Raw genomic sequence first — 15564 nt, 5'->3', positions numbered from 1 at the left:
TTGGAAATAGCTAGGTAATAGAATCAGCATAGATATCCTTGTAATCATTCTGACATCCGTTTTTCATATTTACTTCCTGTCTTAATAACTACATTGCTATCTTTGCTATTCTAGTGTTTCAGATGCACATCTCGAGAGTTTACAAATCAATTATCTATAAATGTCAGAAGTTTGAAACTTCTGACCTCCAGACTCTTTTCAATGTATTGCATTTCTCCCTTTCCAATGTCTTATAGAGTGAACTGACCAGGTATTAACATATGCAATCAGGTTAGCTTTGAAAAGTACCCTTCAAGTTATTTCTGGATGAAGTTTGCAATATAAACTATGCTATGGTAATGTTGATCAATTTCTTCAGAAAGCTTTTCTTTTCTCATTATAATTAATGCTAAAATTCAAGATATTTTCTCTAAATGAAATAGTATCTATCATGAACAGTAAAATCCCTAGAAATGGGGTATGCTATAAGTTCCAACTACTTCCTAGGATGGTGGAGAGGAGCCTTCAACAATGCTTCGGGAAACCGCTGAAAGCAAATAGGCATTTGGACTGGGCAGGAGTGCAGTTGCTCAGGTGAAGATTTTTCATATTTACCCCTCAATTTTCTAAAGCTCAGGTCTCATATTTTCACTTACATGTAAATGTTCATGTGCAGTAGAGGGAGGCATTTGTGGCAACTGAGCCACCATTTTAAATACTACATGACCAGAAGTTTCAAATCCACCACTTTTATTGACTCACAGCTGGCAACAGCTGGGACTTGAAGAGGTCAGCCTCTCTCTAGTTGTTTTGCAAAGCAATTTGCATCTCATTTTACTAATTTCACTCTCCAATTACTACTCTCAAGCCATTGCCTAAATTATCTGTTGCTCCATAAGGAATGACATTTCCTTTGGCTGAGAAACTCACTGTATCACAGGACATTAGCAGCAATGTGCCTCACTCACCAAGGGCAAAGCGGTGGCTGACTCTCTAGTTTTGGCAGGTCCACTGAAGAGGCACCAGGCCAGTGCCTGCAGAGATTACTGACAGATTGGCCCAATTGCCATGGCTCTGACTACAGTCTGCATAAGATTACCAGTAACATATTACACAGCCTCATTTGAACTCACCAAAACAAATGGTGCCACCAAACCAACGCACGTATTGCGCTCCATTCAATAAATCCACTCATGAATTTCTATGCCCAGTTCAACGATGCCTGCCTGCCAAGCTCTGTGATGATGGATGGCGTCATTAGCGTTTCGGTTTTACACAGAACCTGAAGCCAAAGCATATGGTCTGACAGATGTTCCAGCAATGGTCTCTATTTGATTTGCCATGTAGCTGTCCACTTATACTGGACCTTCATGAAAGAACTGCCATTTATTCATGACAGGATGACCCGTTTCAACCCTCCTCTATACGTAAATTATAAGGTATCCTCAGAATACCAAGGACAACCTTCTTTTATATTTTAGTGAAATTAATGGTTACAAATTACCTTGGAGCATAATGGAACCATTTTAGGTGGCAGGATTTACAAAGATTGGGGCATTGCCATCAATATGATGATGAGTTCAGTCAGTGAGTGGAGCACTAGAAAAGCAAGTGTGGTGTGTTCAGTATTCCCCATTTTTCTTTCTTTAGTTAAAATGTATACTGTAGCATTGAGCAGGTGTTAACTGTTGTATTACAGGAGCACACCCACTGACCCAAAGTTTCATCTACGTTCTTTCATGATCATGGCACCCCAGAAAGTTGCTCAGTGCCAGTCTAGTTCACATTTCCTATACATGACCAGGATTTGGGGCTGGAGAAATGGCTCAACACTTAAAGGCAATTGGGACCTGAATTTGCTTCCTAGCACCAAGAATGTGACTCACAACTGTATGTCACTACAGTTCCAAGGGATCCAATGCTCTCTTCTGACCTCCATGGATGCCAAGCATAAACATGGTATACATATAACGACATACAGGCAAAATAGTCATATACATAAAATAAACAAATGTTTAAAAAGTCATGAAAAGGCCATTATTTTTCAATATTTGTTTTACTTTTGTTATTGGATATTTTCTTTATTTACATTTCAAATGTTACCCCCTTTCCTGGTTTCCCCTCCCTAAATCCCCTATCCCATTCTCCTCCCCCTATCCCCCCACAAATCTACCCACTCCTGTTTCCTTGTCCTGGCATTCCCCTACCCTGGGGCATCTAGCCTTCACAGGACAAAGGGCCTCTCTTCCCATTGATACCCCAAAAGGCCATCCTCTGCTACATATGCAGCTGGAGCCATGGGACCCTCCATATGTACTCCTTGGTTAGTGGTTTAGTCCTTGGGACCTCTGGGGTGTCTGTTTGGTTGATATTGTTATTCTTAATATGGGGTTGCAAACCCCTTCAGCTCCTTCAGTCCTTTCTCTAACTCCTCCACTGGGAACCCTGTGCCCAGTCTAATGTTTGGCTGCGAGCATCCACATCTGTATTTGCCAGGCTCTGACAGAGCCTATATCAGGCTCCTGTCAGCAGGCACTTTATGGCATCCACAATAGTGTCTGCATTTGGTGACTGTATATGGGATGGATCCCCAGGTGGGGCAGTCTCTGGATAGCCTTTCCTTCAGCCTTTCGTTTTCCTAAAGGCCATTATTTTAACTCCTCATTTTCTGTGTTCAAAAGTTAATGCAAAGGTGATCATATGTACTGAATTAATTTTATTCTGTCCCCTATTTAAAATACATGGTGGTGGCATTCCATACATGTAAAATCCATGGCATGTGTACTGTTACACACACCAGCAGTTCAGGTTTTTACTGTTAAACACTAGAGCAGTATCCTATTGCTTGAAAGCAAACCAACCTGTTGATAAATTCTCCTGTTAAGGATACTTAGAAATTTTAAGTTATTAAATATTATGAATAAATATGTTATAGACATTCTTAATATATTAATTAAGAAGTGCCTTAATATCTCTTGAGTCAATATGTAAAAAGATGCAGAGGCAGCATGTTGGTCGGTGGCTTTTAAATTCTCTCTGCCCTTTTGGAGTTAAGTGACACATATGCTAAGCTAGCCTCAAACCTATGCAGATGGTGTACTAGCTAGTTTTGTGTCAACTTGACACAGCTGGAGTTATCACAGAGAAAGGAGCTTCAGTTGAGGAAATGCCTCCATGAGATCCAACTGTAAGGCATTTTCTCAATTAGTGATCAAGGGGGAAAGGCCCCTTGTGGGTGGGACCATCTCTGGGCTGGTAGTCTTGGTTCTATAAGAGAGCAGGCTGAGCAAGCCAGGGGAAGCAAGTCAGTAAAGAACATCCCTCCATGGCCTCTGCATCAGCTCCTGCTTCCTGACCTGCTTGAGTTCCAGTCCTGACTTCCTTGGTGATAAACAGCAGCATGGAAGTGCAAGCCAAATAAACCCTTTCCTCCCCAACTTGCTTCTTGGTCATGATGTTTGTGCAGGAATAGAAACCCTGACTAAGACAAATTGGTACCAGAAGTGGGGTATTCCTGTGACAACCAGGCCATGTTTTGGGGAGGACTATGGAAGGACTTTGGAACTTTGGGCCAGAAGATCCATTCAGTGTTAAGAGCTCTGTCAGATGTTGTGTAGGAGCTTGTAAGATAATGTTGAAAACAGTGCAGAAGATGGAGGCCTGGCTTGTGAAATTTCAGAGGGAAAATTAAAGACTCTTTTCAGGGCCATTGCTGTTTTGATTGTGAAGATTCTGTGGTTCTGGTTAGCTGGGGCTGAAGAATCAGCTGTGATTAACAAGATGCCAGAACTACTAAAGCAAAAACTTTGCATTACTGGGACTATTGATGCTGGTTAGCTGGAGCTAAGAAATTAGCGGTGATTAAGAAGAGACCAGCATCATTGAGGTGACATCTTCTGGGAAGTGTTTTCTGAAAGCACAAAGAGGCTGTGTTCCAGAGATGGCCAAGGTTGTACTCCTGCTGCAGCGGGACTTGGTAATATGTAAGGGTCACCCAGGTGGTACTGGTTTTGAAGGCATGAAGGGGTCACACAAAGCAGCCGAGGCTGGGCACTGTGAGAGGCCATGGAGGCCATTGGTGAAGGTGCAGCCTCAGTTGCAATTGAAGGCCCAGGACTGAAGGGGTCATGCAGTGTTTTGGAGATGCCAGTACCATGAGATGACCACCAAGAGCAGCAGTAGCAGTGGAGTACAAGCATCTGGAGCCTAGAGGATGACGCATGTGCTACAAAGGGCATGGCTGGAGAAGCGACCCAAGCCCTTGGAGGAGCCCAGAAGATCGTGAGTTGGATCCCAGACACTGGATGGTTGGAGATTGATTTTTGCTTTTGATTGTGACTGTGCCCTGATATTTTCCCTCTTGAAGGAAGAAACTATTTTAGTGGAGCCCACAGTTAAGAGACTTTTAATTGTAAAAGGACTTTGGATTTTAAAAAAGATGGATATTTTAAAGAGATCGAAATTTTTAGAATATGTAAAGACTGTGGGGCATTTAAAGTTATTTAGACCTTGGGGATGAATAAGAATGTAAGGGTTGAGGCTTACTAGTGATGTGTTTGTGTGTCAAGTTGACAAGGGGTCAATTGTGCTAGCTAGTTTTGTGTCAACTTGACACAGCTGGAGTTATCACAGAGAAAGGAGCTTCAGTTGAGGTAAGGCCTCCATGAGATCCAACTGTAAGGCATTTTCTCAATTAGTGATCAAGGGGGAAAGGCCCCTTGTGGGTGGGACCATCTCTGGGCTGGTAGTCTTGGTTCTATAAGAGAGCAGGCTGAGCAAGCCAGGGGAAGCAAGCCAGTAAGGAACATCCCTCCATGGCCTCTGCATCAGCTCCTGCTTCCTGACCTGCTTGAGTTCCAGTCCTGACTTCCTTGGTGATAAACAGCAGTATGGAAGTGCAAGCCAAATAAACCCTTTCCTCCCCAACTTGCTTCTTGGTCATGATGTTTGTGCAGGAATAGAAACCCTGACTAAGACAGATGGTAACCTAGATTGACTTGAATTTGCTAATCATTGTCTTGCTTACTGAATATTGAGACTCAGAGCCTCATACACTTTAGGCAACCACTCTATCAACTGAGCTGAATAAACCCAAGTCCTATCTACTTTCTTCTCAATCACTTTAACTGATATTTATATTTCTTGGGGTAAAAAAAAGCACAAAAAAGAAACATGAACAACATCAATTTATAAAAGATGTAACCTCATATTAGTTTCCTACATAAACATTCCCTGTATTGTCTCCCAAATTCGGGCTGATATTCAAAAATGATTTCAGTATATATGTAAAATTCTACTGTCATTCTAAATTCTTGTAACCTGATCATAAGCCTTTTATTGTGAACTACTAATTTTCTAAAATTGAGAGTTTCTTAGAAATACAACTAAAAGCTTAAATAGTGCTGGGAATAAAAAACATGTACAAAAAATTAATGTCGATAATTTGCCAAAACTGTTTAGCATTTAAGCCTCGAGTACATGTGAGTTCACTGGGCTTCCTGAAAGGAGAGGAAAGTGCTTTACAAAGGATGACAGGCGTTATCCTATGTCTCCTTTACAATATCTTAAAGTATATTTTATAGATATGAAAATACGTATTTTAAAAACTTTCTCCCAGAAAGGCTCATAATTTGACTCTGCTTCTATTCTGTTCACTGTCAGCCATTTCCAAAAGTATTCCTACACACTGCATTATGGACAGTGGGTTTATTCACTGTGGACAAGGACGTAAGTCTGAGCTGCATATTTTTTATAATTTTCTATATATCTAGAATGCAGAACTATCTTCAAACATCAAATAACCTCAAAATCTTTAATTACCTAACTATCTAAATCCCTCATGAGCGAGGTTGCGAAGTGTTGTGGGTTAGTTTAATATCTCTGAACATCCTATGTTCTCCATCACCTCTCAATCCACCTAACAGGCATCCCCACTGAGATGAAATGAGCAGCACAACCTGCAAACTACACGTAGAGGAAAAACGTGTGCTTCAGGTGTACTTGAACACGGGAACTCGGGAAAGGACAACTATGATGAGGAATCAGGTAAAGACCTTTCAGGGAGGGGTGTGGCAAGTAGTTTTTCTTTCCATTTGAGTATTGGAAGCCACTGTAGCTTTTGTTACTTTAGCCCATATCAAGCCATTCTGCTAACTGAGGCACTACCAAGTGATCGTGTGGAGGACCTAGGAGGATGTCCATCACTTATTATTACACCTGTCCCATGGTAGAGCACTATTACTAATACTATTACTATTTATTACTATTACCATTACCGTTACAATTACCATTACTATTACCATTACTATTGCTTTTGGTATTGCTATTGCTATTGCTATTGCTATTACTATTACTATTACTATTACTATTACTATTACTATTACTATTACATGGTAGTTGCCCTATTACTCTTCCACTTCCTCTGACAGAATGGGAAACCTTTAACTGAGTGGATTCAAGTACATTCCTTCTTCGGACTCTGGGCAGACATTTTCCGTACTTGTTCTTACAATGAAAGTTAATTTAAGAGCTCCTTTCTTTTCATATAAAACTAATAGCCTAAAATTTCTACATTATTTCATCAAATAAAAGGAGGTCATTAAGGTCATGTTTCAGATCCACACAAATAATATAGAGCCCTAATTTAACATGTGATAGGTGGAAGGGATTTTAGTTTCCACCAAACATCTTCTTTTCTAGATAAGGAAATACAGGCCCAGATGGGCCAATGAAATCTAAGCCTGTCACGATTAACTAGGTTCCAAAAGGGTAGAAATGCAGTCAGAGTTGAGGATCCCGACCCCTCGCATGTTGTCCTCTATAGGAAATAAAAATAATTTGGTACCTGTTTCAACGACTGAGTAGAGGCATCCATGGTGGGACCACAGTTCTTCCTGTTTACCTGTGGTTTTACGACTTTGGGCAAAGGATGAATAGTTTTTGAAGTAATAATCAGTTTTTGGTTGTCTCATACACATGTAAGGAACAGTCAGTCCAATGTGATTAATTGCTATCTATCGCCACTACGAAAATGTTTTATGTTTTATTTCAGGGACTGAACAGATGGCTCAGTGGTTAAGAACACTATCGCTCTTCCTGAGAAACTGCGTTCAATGTCCAGCACACACATAACAGCTGACATTGATCTATCTTATAACTCCAATCCCAGAGATTCCCTCTTCTGGTGGCTTGCAGAACCAAGTATGAATGTGATCCACAGCATACAAAAAGGCAAAATAAGCCTGTGTAGGCCTTTAATCCCTGCACTAATGAAGCCCAGGAAGGCAAATTTCTGTGAGCTCAAGGCCAGCCTGATTTACACAGTGAGGTTTAGGAAAGGCAGGGCAATACACTGAGACCTGTCTCAAAAAATGACAAAGGTTAACACACATATAAGTTTTTTAATTAAAAATGTTTTTATGAAAACATGACTAAACTAAGTAAATGGTATATTTTAATATCTTTTTGGAGTGTAAAGAAGAATTTTTGACAAAAAAATATTAAGGAAATTTATGTGGCATTATTGAGAAAGTAGCAAGGTAAACTTGTGCAGTGCTGGAGACCATGCAATGTGCAGGCTGGGGACCATGTGACAACCATGTCAACGTTGGAAACAAACACAAAATCACCTTGTGCAGCCAATGCCGAGACTCCAAGGAGGGGAGAGAGAAACAGAGTAAAACTCTCTGAGAGCATTTTCTCCCAGCACTGCTCAGAAAATGGCAGAAGGAATATCAAAAGACCATAATAAAAATGAGCCAATCCACAGGGAAGGAAACGAGAAAAAATGAGCAGTGTTTTCTCGGCAGCCTACTCAGACCAGCACGGTCCAGAAGGGCTTTGTTGCCACAAGCCAGCTGGTGTCTTCGGATACAGACCCTTTTTATCTCAATGTCACATTAAATCCTGGAGCATAAAACCAGTGGCTGGCTGAGGAGCCATTTCTGCTTCCTGAAGAGTGGGCTGACCAGACTCAGAGCTAAGACCAAATATCAACCAACGTTCCCATTGGAAAAAAAAAATAAATAAAAAAAAATGAGGAAATAGGATTGAAATAATTTAAACCACTCACAGACTGAAAGTATGAGAAAATGGGTTCAGCATTAAATAGACTGTAGCTTATATAATATGCTCTTGGGTCAAATATTCTAATTCCCAAAAACTATAGGTAGGAAAAATTAACATGACAAGAGAAAAAAAAAACACTTTTTTTTCTTTTCAAATTTGGGCCAAACAGAAAGTATTATAATAACTACAAATCAAATAAATTACCAAAGTAGTGATTTGTGGGCTAATGTAATGTGAGGTACATCTCTGGTCATATCTCATTGGACTGAAAGAGGAATCAGGTGACACTTATAATCCCTGTAACCATCATTGGAGACATTATACTAAATTTGCTTTTAATGATGATGCACTAGAAGCATCATCCCTAAATACGGGGAAGCTAATAAGGACCCCTAGCACTAACTGCACTATTCTGAAGGATGCAGCAAAAGTAAATCATGATGTCCATGCTCAAAAAGCTAACTTGACCTTTAAAGGTTTGTCTTTTAGAAATGTCCTGGGATTCTCAGGTATTTAAAATTCTAAAGAAACTAAAGCCTTTTCCTTACCGTGATGCAGAAAGAAACAGGCTACTAACAGGTCAGGGGTGGGTAAAAATCACCAACAGACAGGGGACTATGGCAGCACATGCCTAGTGCTGAAGAGGGAAAGGCAGGCAAACCTCCAGCTCAGAGGCACTGTGAAAGCTTTCCCAGGGTCAATGGGAAATCTCCTCTCAAAACAATGTAGACAACAATGAAAGAAGATCCCCGATGTGCACCTCTCATGACATCTACACACGACCTATTTAAACTCCACACACAGAGAAGAAAAATGGAAGTCTAGATGCTAAAGACATTGTTAAAAAAAAATTGCCTTGAAACAGTCAGCTAAACAGGCAACTTTCCTAGCTCCAGTCTTCTGGGGTTAGGAATGCACTTGGCACACACTTTGCACCGTGACCCTCTTTCCAGCACCTAACAGTGACAGCAACACCTTTAACACGTTCTACGAGGGCAAAACAATTCTCAATTCTACAGATTTTTCTCTGATGCCCTGGAAGCTTCATGACATATACATTTCTCCAACAACGTCTATGTCAATTATAATCAATTAAATAAGGAGGTATTAAGGACTTAACATATACAAGGGAGATACTCAAATGTGAGATCTACTAGCAACTCTTATACACAAACTTCTAAAAAAGAGAAAGAAAAAAAGAAAAGAACAAAAGAAACAAAAACAAAGAAACCTTTACATTGTTTCTCTTCCATTCATTCATTCTCTCTCTCTCTCTCTCTCTCTCTCTCTCTCTCTCTCTCTCTCTCTCTCCCCCTCTGTGTGTGTGTGTGTCCATGGTAGTTTCTTATCCTAAAAATGTCTGGCAGTTCCCACATAAATATTATCTTCTTAGAAGTTCACTTTTCAAAATATTTATTAAGAAAACTTTTGCGCGGGGCGTGGTGGCCCACGCCTTTAATCCCAGCACTCTGGAGGCAGAGGCAGGCGGATTTCTGTGTTCGAGGCCAGCCTGGTCTACAAAGTGAGTTCCAGGACAGCCAGGGCTACACAGGGAAACCCTGTCTCGAAAAAACAACAACAACAAAAAAGAAACAACAAAAAAAAAAAAAAAAAGGAAAAGAAAAGAAAGAGAGAGGGGGGGGGGAGAAAGAAGAAAGGAAGGAAATTTTCATTTTTACTGCTTTTCCAAAGTATCCAGAGAATTTTTCTTTAGAGTTCCAGCCTGACACTAGGGAATCACTGAGTGTTACTAGACCCCAAGGCCAGTATCAATTAGTTACATGCATTTTTAGTTGGATTATTTAAAAGTGAAGGGTGTGTTTAAAATCTCCAGTCATCCAAACAAACGCATACAAATAGCCTGCCCTTGTGCATGGGACAGAAACGGGAGAAGAGAGAGAAAAGTCACAACCACAAACAATGCAGTGTTTTTTAAACCAAGTGATCCCTTTAGCTCAGCAGCTCACAGGGCCTTACCTGCAGCCATAACTTGTTATGCACAGCATCTCTCCCTGTAGCAATGCACTGAAATGTAGCATTCTGCCCAGCATTGACCTCCACATCACCAAGGCGGAGAAAATGAGGAGATTTATCTGTTTAAAAAAAGGGGGGTGGGTGGGAAATGCATGTTTTGTTCACAAGAAAAGACATGCCATGCTAATTGTCACAAAAGAATATCATTCTTAATAAGCCTACCCTTAAGATTAATATCCAGAAAGAACTTGACGTTCCTTTCTTCTAGACCACGCTGCTTCCTACCTTACACTCACAGTTTTCCTTCTTAACAGGTCTCATACAAAGTAACTCATCCTTTTCGAGATGGATCGATGCAGAGTGACTCTGCAGAGCTAGTACGCATATTCTAATAGCTGCCATAGCATAGGTTAATGCATAGTAATAACAGTTATATCAAAGTAAGCAGGCTTGATGAAACAAGTTCCGATCAGAGTCTAATGGGAAACAGAGTTGGTGCATATAAAGACATCTCACACTCTGACAGCTATGGGGACATTTAACTACACACCCACAAGCTGACCGTTCTTTCAGTTTTTTAAAAAACCTTAACAGCTGTACATCAGAGAAGACATTTTTGTTTATTAAAAGAAAAGGAGTATCTCCTTCCTGTTTGCTTATAGCCATGGGAAAGTTATCCAAAGAATGATCAGAGCAACAAAGGAGATGTCTGTAGTCACATAGTTTCGCATGGGTGATTTGACTGTCCAATCAGTACTTGGTACAAATTTCCTTCTGAATCTGAAGTCCCGTCAAGTGTTTACCATTGAAGAAAAATACACACAGGCCAAGTTAAGCCTTGGTGAATATGAACAATGAGAAACATCTTCAAGAGACCAATCACCCTGGAACGGCGACTGTTCTGCCCAATTCATGACCATCAATTTCTTGATTCACAAAAGCCTTTCCTTGTCATCTGATACATGAGGTGTAGACATGGAAGGCGGAGAGATATAAAGTTCAGTTGCACTGTGGAATAAACAAGCTTACTAAGCTAACTTGAACTTGGAGCAGGATCAGGTTGTGACCGTTCCACGCATATCACACACAGGCCCCAGTCTAGACACAATTATCCAGAAAGGAGCCAGCCTAAGTGTTCTCTGTTATCATGATATAACCACTCAGTTGCGGTACAAAGCTTGCTCCCAACATGCTGACATCATAAATCCTTTTTTTTTCAGTGCATTAGAAATGGCTCACCATGGAGGACTATGGAACACGAAGTCCTCTTACACAGGACTTATCACATTTTTCTGCTGGGAAATCATATCATGAAGGAAGTGTAAACTGCTGTCTGTAAATTCTGCCTGACCCTACTGAATGATAGCGATAGTCGTTTTGGGGGATGTGGTTAAGCACAATTTTAAGTATGAAGTCTGAGAAACAATGAGTGCTTGAACAAGGACCTCACAAGATGGAGTCAATTAACCCAGACTGAATTTGAGGTCATTTATTTAATACTGATTAACTCAGACATTTGGAATAATAATAAAAAAATGCAGACCTAAATTCAGAATGAGTTGAGTAAATTCATTTTCTTCATTTCTTCCAGTATAAACTTAGCAGATCAAATACAAGGCAGCGTTTGCTTGCTCTGTTATTGAACTCAGATTTGTTCCTTGTTTTTTGTTTATTTTTTTCCCCTATAGAATTATAAGATACCTCAACAGCTTAAAACATCTGACTGGAATGAAGTTTGCACTTACATTTTTGTTTTCACTAATCAAAAAGAAATGAAAGAATCCTATCATGCATGTCGTTGGAAGTCTGAAAAATCCTTGATTTGAAAATTCTACTAAGCATTTTGGTGTTCTATTCCAGGAAGGCTGGGAATAACAACAAAATGGCCAACAATGGCCAGGCAATAAACGATCAACAGCCTCTGCCAGTCCTGGCCATGTGTTAAAAGGACACAGAAAAATACAACTCTTAATCAAAACCTACCGCAAGGATAACTCAGGACTTGGATGTCATCAATGGCAATATAACCACTTCTCCCTCCTGAGACTTCAGCTTCAAATATTACCTGTCAGGAAGAAATAGAAAACATTTACAACAGTCACTTTTAAAGAATGTCCACAGTAGATGATAGTTATAACGCCCTAAAAGAAAATCCGATTTTTTTTCTCCTAGAAACTTTTAGCTATACCTTATCTAGACTTTGATTTCTTAAGCCATCTGCATATAACCATAGTAGAGTTTGCATAGTAACTAAACTGCTGTGTTCACAAAGTTCCAATATGCTTAAGCACGTACTAGCAAGTATTGCAAGATTTTGTGATACTTTGTGATAATTTGCCAATTAGCTCAGGACACTAACCTGTCAAAAGTCCCAAATTATCAGTTTTCAGGAAAAAAAAATTATAGAGGCTCTGTTGTAGAGTTTTGTTGCTCTAGTCAACACACACACCCACACCAATCCCCCCACCCTGCACACACACACACAAACACAAACACACACACACACACACACACATTATATTTAACAAAATTGTATTCAGTCATTTCTCTTAAAATAATGTGTGGTACAACAATTTTCCAAGAAAAAAAAACAGATTTAGTATTCAGCAATTCAATGTTCTACTTGACTCCTTTATTCATGGAATTAAATAGATTATTTGTGAATTATTCTGAAAACCACTTTAGGAAATGCTATGGGAGTTTATGTTTAAAGTAACAATGTAATATAAAATGAGGCTAATGGAAAAACATGGTTATTAGGTGGGAGACTATCCAAAAGGAGCAAACAGGCAGTTTCTAGTAGGTATGATAGAATTTAAATGATAACCAAAGGGAAAAGATAATAATTATATTGAAACAGGCAGGACAGAGATGCTGATTCAGGAGGTGTGGAGAAACACAGATGAAGTCAATGGCTTTTAGTGTAGGCTACTGGCTGACGGATGGGAACCAAGTCAGAGCAGTAATAAAGGACTGTACACAAACTTGAAGGTCAAGGTCACTACCAAATACATTTTACTATTTCAAATCTGACTTCCCTGTGACACCTACAGGGGAGAGTGCTTAGCTATGTATAACTGGACAGCTCTGAGGAAGAATGGGTAAGTCAGAAGAGAAGGGAACTGAACTGCAAGGAAATGAGCTAAGAGCTAACATGATGGCAAGATGGCAGACTAAAAGGGCAGAGAAGAGAAGGGAAGGGAAGAGAAGGGGAGAGAAGAAAGCACTGCCATGGAAGTCAAGGCTGACAAGGGAGCCAGCAGGAATTCTAACAGAGCTGGACCCAGGCCTGGTGGCTAGGGAAAAAGAGATCCCAGGAGGCTTGGCCATGTCAGCACTGGCAAAACACTGATTGGTAAATCAGCTGAGTTACAATGATCAGAACACAGCAGCTATCTGTCCATCTAATAGACACAAACTGGAGAGCCCAGATGATTCCCAATACCATGGACTGGCCTCCAGCTACCGTTTCTCCCTCATAACTGGAATAGTGACTCTTCCTACAGCCACATTAAGATAGCTATATACTTTTCCACTACTCCATTTTTAAAATGAGTTCAGAACAGGAAGAGACAGAGGGAGCCATACTGCACCAGGCCCTGCAGCCTGGAGTGGATTTCCATTAAGTTCATCAGATAACTTCCTGACAGGAAGAAGCCAACAGGTCCAGGGGATTTCACTGAAATAGAGTTTAGGCTTTAGTTTTCTTTGAAAAAAAATCTAACGTTTAAATACACTTAAATTGTTTAAAAAATTTTTGCCATTTCAATGAGTACACTGATGAGATATTATGGGGCAGAACGACAGAGTTTTTAACATGAAACCCCATTCATTTGCCATATCCCTGCACCTGCCAAAAGTCAATAAAAATGGGGAAAAAATAGTCAGGAATATGTGGTTCCTCTTTATTTCATCCACTCCAGCCACAACCTCTCCTGGTCAGTCTTCTCTGTTTCCACTGTGTTCTTTGTGACTATAGAATTCACTAGAACGGAGCGAAACTGAAAGACAATGTGGTCTTATATGAGGGAAAAAAGGTTTCAGGAGAGAAAGACAGTTAATTCATGAGCACGGAATTGGGAGTGAAGGTGAGAGGGGGCCCTCACAGGCACATGATTCTTTCTTCAAGCAAATGTATTTAGTATGAATGTCATCACATCTCCATTGGTTTGAGACATGAACAGGGGTGAGTTTGGTAAGAAATAGAAAACAGAATATAAACAGTTAAATAATGTTTCATGGAGGCACCGAGACACAGGGCTGGCCTGTAAGCATGGAAGGCCATGCTAGGACCTTAAGCTGTCCTAGTCCCCAACTCTTCCGAAAGTCACAGAGATCAGAAGCCCCCCACACACACAACATGAATATTATAGGTGTATAATATCACTTTTATGATCAAATTTAAATAGTAGTATATGGTCATCATGACTATTATTGTAGTATCTATATGCAATGGCAGTGAAGTTAGATCCTGGGAGAATAAGTTTGATTTGCTTGAATAATGTTTCAAGGAGAGTAAGTATTCAAAGAAAACATAATACTGGCTTCTTAAAACATATTTTAACAAATAAAGCACAGGATCCCAAACGGCTAATCATTGTAGCTATTTCAGTTTGTGGTTGTCGGAACCAATTCAAGGATTTCAACTTCTCAAGACACAGCTTAGTGCTACTTCTTAATACTCTAACTTTCCTCGTTCCCCTTAAATGTGACTTTAAGCAAGATTACTACACCCTTGAGAAAAACTTATTTGTTTAATTAAAATGAGGTTTATTCAGGACAATAAATTTAGGCCTGGATTCAAAAGAAGGCGCAATGATTGGCTCTTTATCAAAGAGGGGAAAAGGGTAAGTTTTCTTTCTAGTAACCTCATTTTCTCTACTAAGTACCGTCTGTGCCTCATTAACAGAAGCTTCAAGAGATTTCTGCGCTCGTGTTCCTTCCCTCCTAAAGTCAGAATCAGCATTATCACTTCACAGTCCTCACCTTGGGAGGCTCTTCTGTCCAGTCAGGGGAAACAAATCCCAACAGTTTAATTATGTAGCTTGCTGAGGCTGATCTTCGGGTCAGAGCTAATGCTGGGTGTCAAGTGGTTGACTGGGGCTTCCAGGAAGAGGAGAGCAATAGAAGCCACGCCAGATGTCAGTGTGAACCTGTCCTTGGAGGCACCCTGGAAATGGGGTGCATGGGTTCTGCCTTTTGTGCTATTTCTCCTCCACTCCATTACCTGAAATACTGAAGGTGATGATTCTAATCACATTTCTGCTAATCCAGCAACATTCCTGGATTATTAACTAAATAAATGAATTGAATTAAAGTGGGAGAGTGTAAAGTGGTATTCCCTACAGAAGAAGGACAATCTTATCTTCCTGCAAATGGAATTAATAGAGAGGAGGAAACATCTCACATCATGATTGCCAAACTTGGTGTTAGCAAGCTTGCATCTAGTGGTCGGTTTGGTGTTCTGTGTACCTCAAACAACTAGCTGAAAATGAGGCTGTATAGCTTCTTCACCTGGACACCTCTGATCCACTTAAAAAGCAA

At 40.2% G+C, this 15564-nt stretch overlaps 1 protein-coding gene across 21 annotated transcripts in view; it reads right to left on the bottom strand.

Moving 5' to 3' along the window:
* The window catches only part of Ptprk (protein tyrosine phosphatase, receptor type, K), a 522578-nt gene that overhangs the window by 250837 nt on the left and 256177 nt on the right, over positions 1 to 15564 (bottom strand). For all 21 annotated transcript variants that reach the window (NM_001359355.1, NM_008983.2, NM_001359356.1 and 18 more), the window contains 2 exons: positions 12004 to 12085; positions 10024 to 10139 (listed from right to left, as the gene is read on the bottom strand). In NM_001359355.1, the coding sequence (NP_001346284.1) occupies positions 10024 to 10139; positions 12004 to 12085 (198 nt within the window). The remainder of the gene's footprint in view (positions 1 to 10023; positions 10140 to 12003; positions 12086 to 15564) is intronic.

Source organism: Mus musculus, chromosome 10 (genome assembly GCF_000001635.26).
Source record: "Mus musculus strain C57BL/6J chromosome 10, GRCm38.p6 C57BL/6J".
NCBI classification, from domain to species: Eukaryota; Metazoa; Chordata; class Mammalia; order Rodentia; family Muridae; genus Mus; species Mus musculus.
This window is presented reverse-complemented; position numbering and strand designations above follow the sequence as displayed.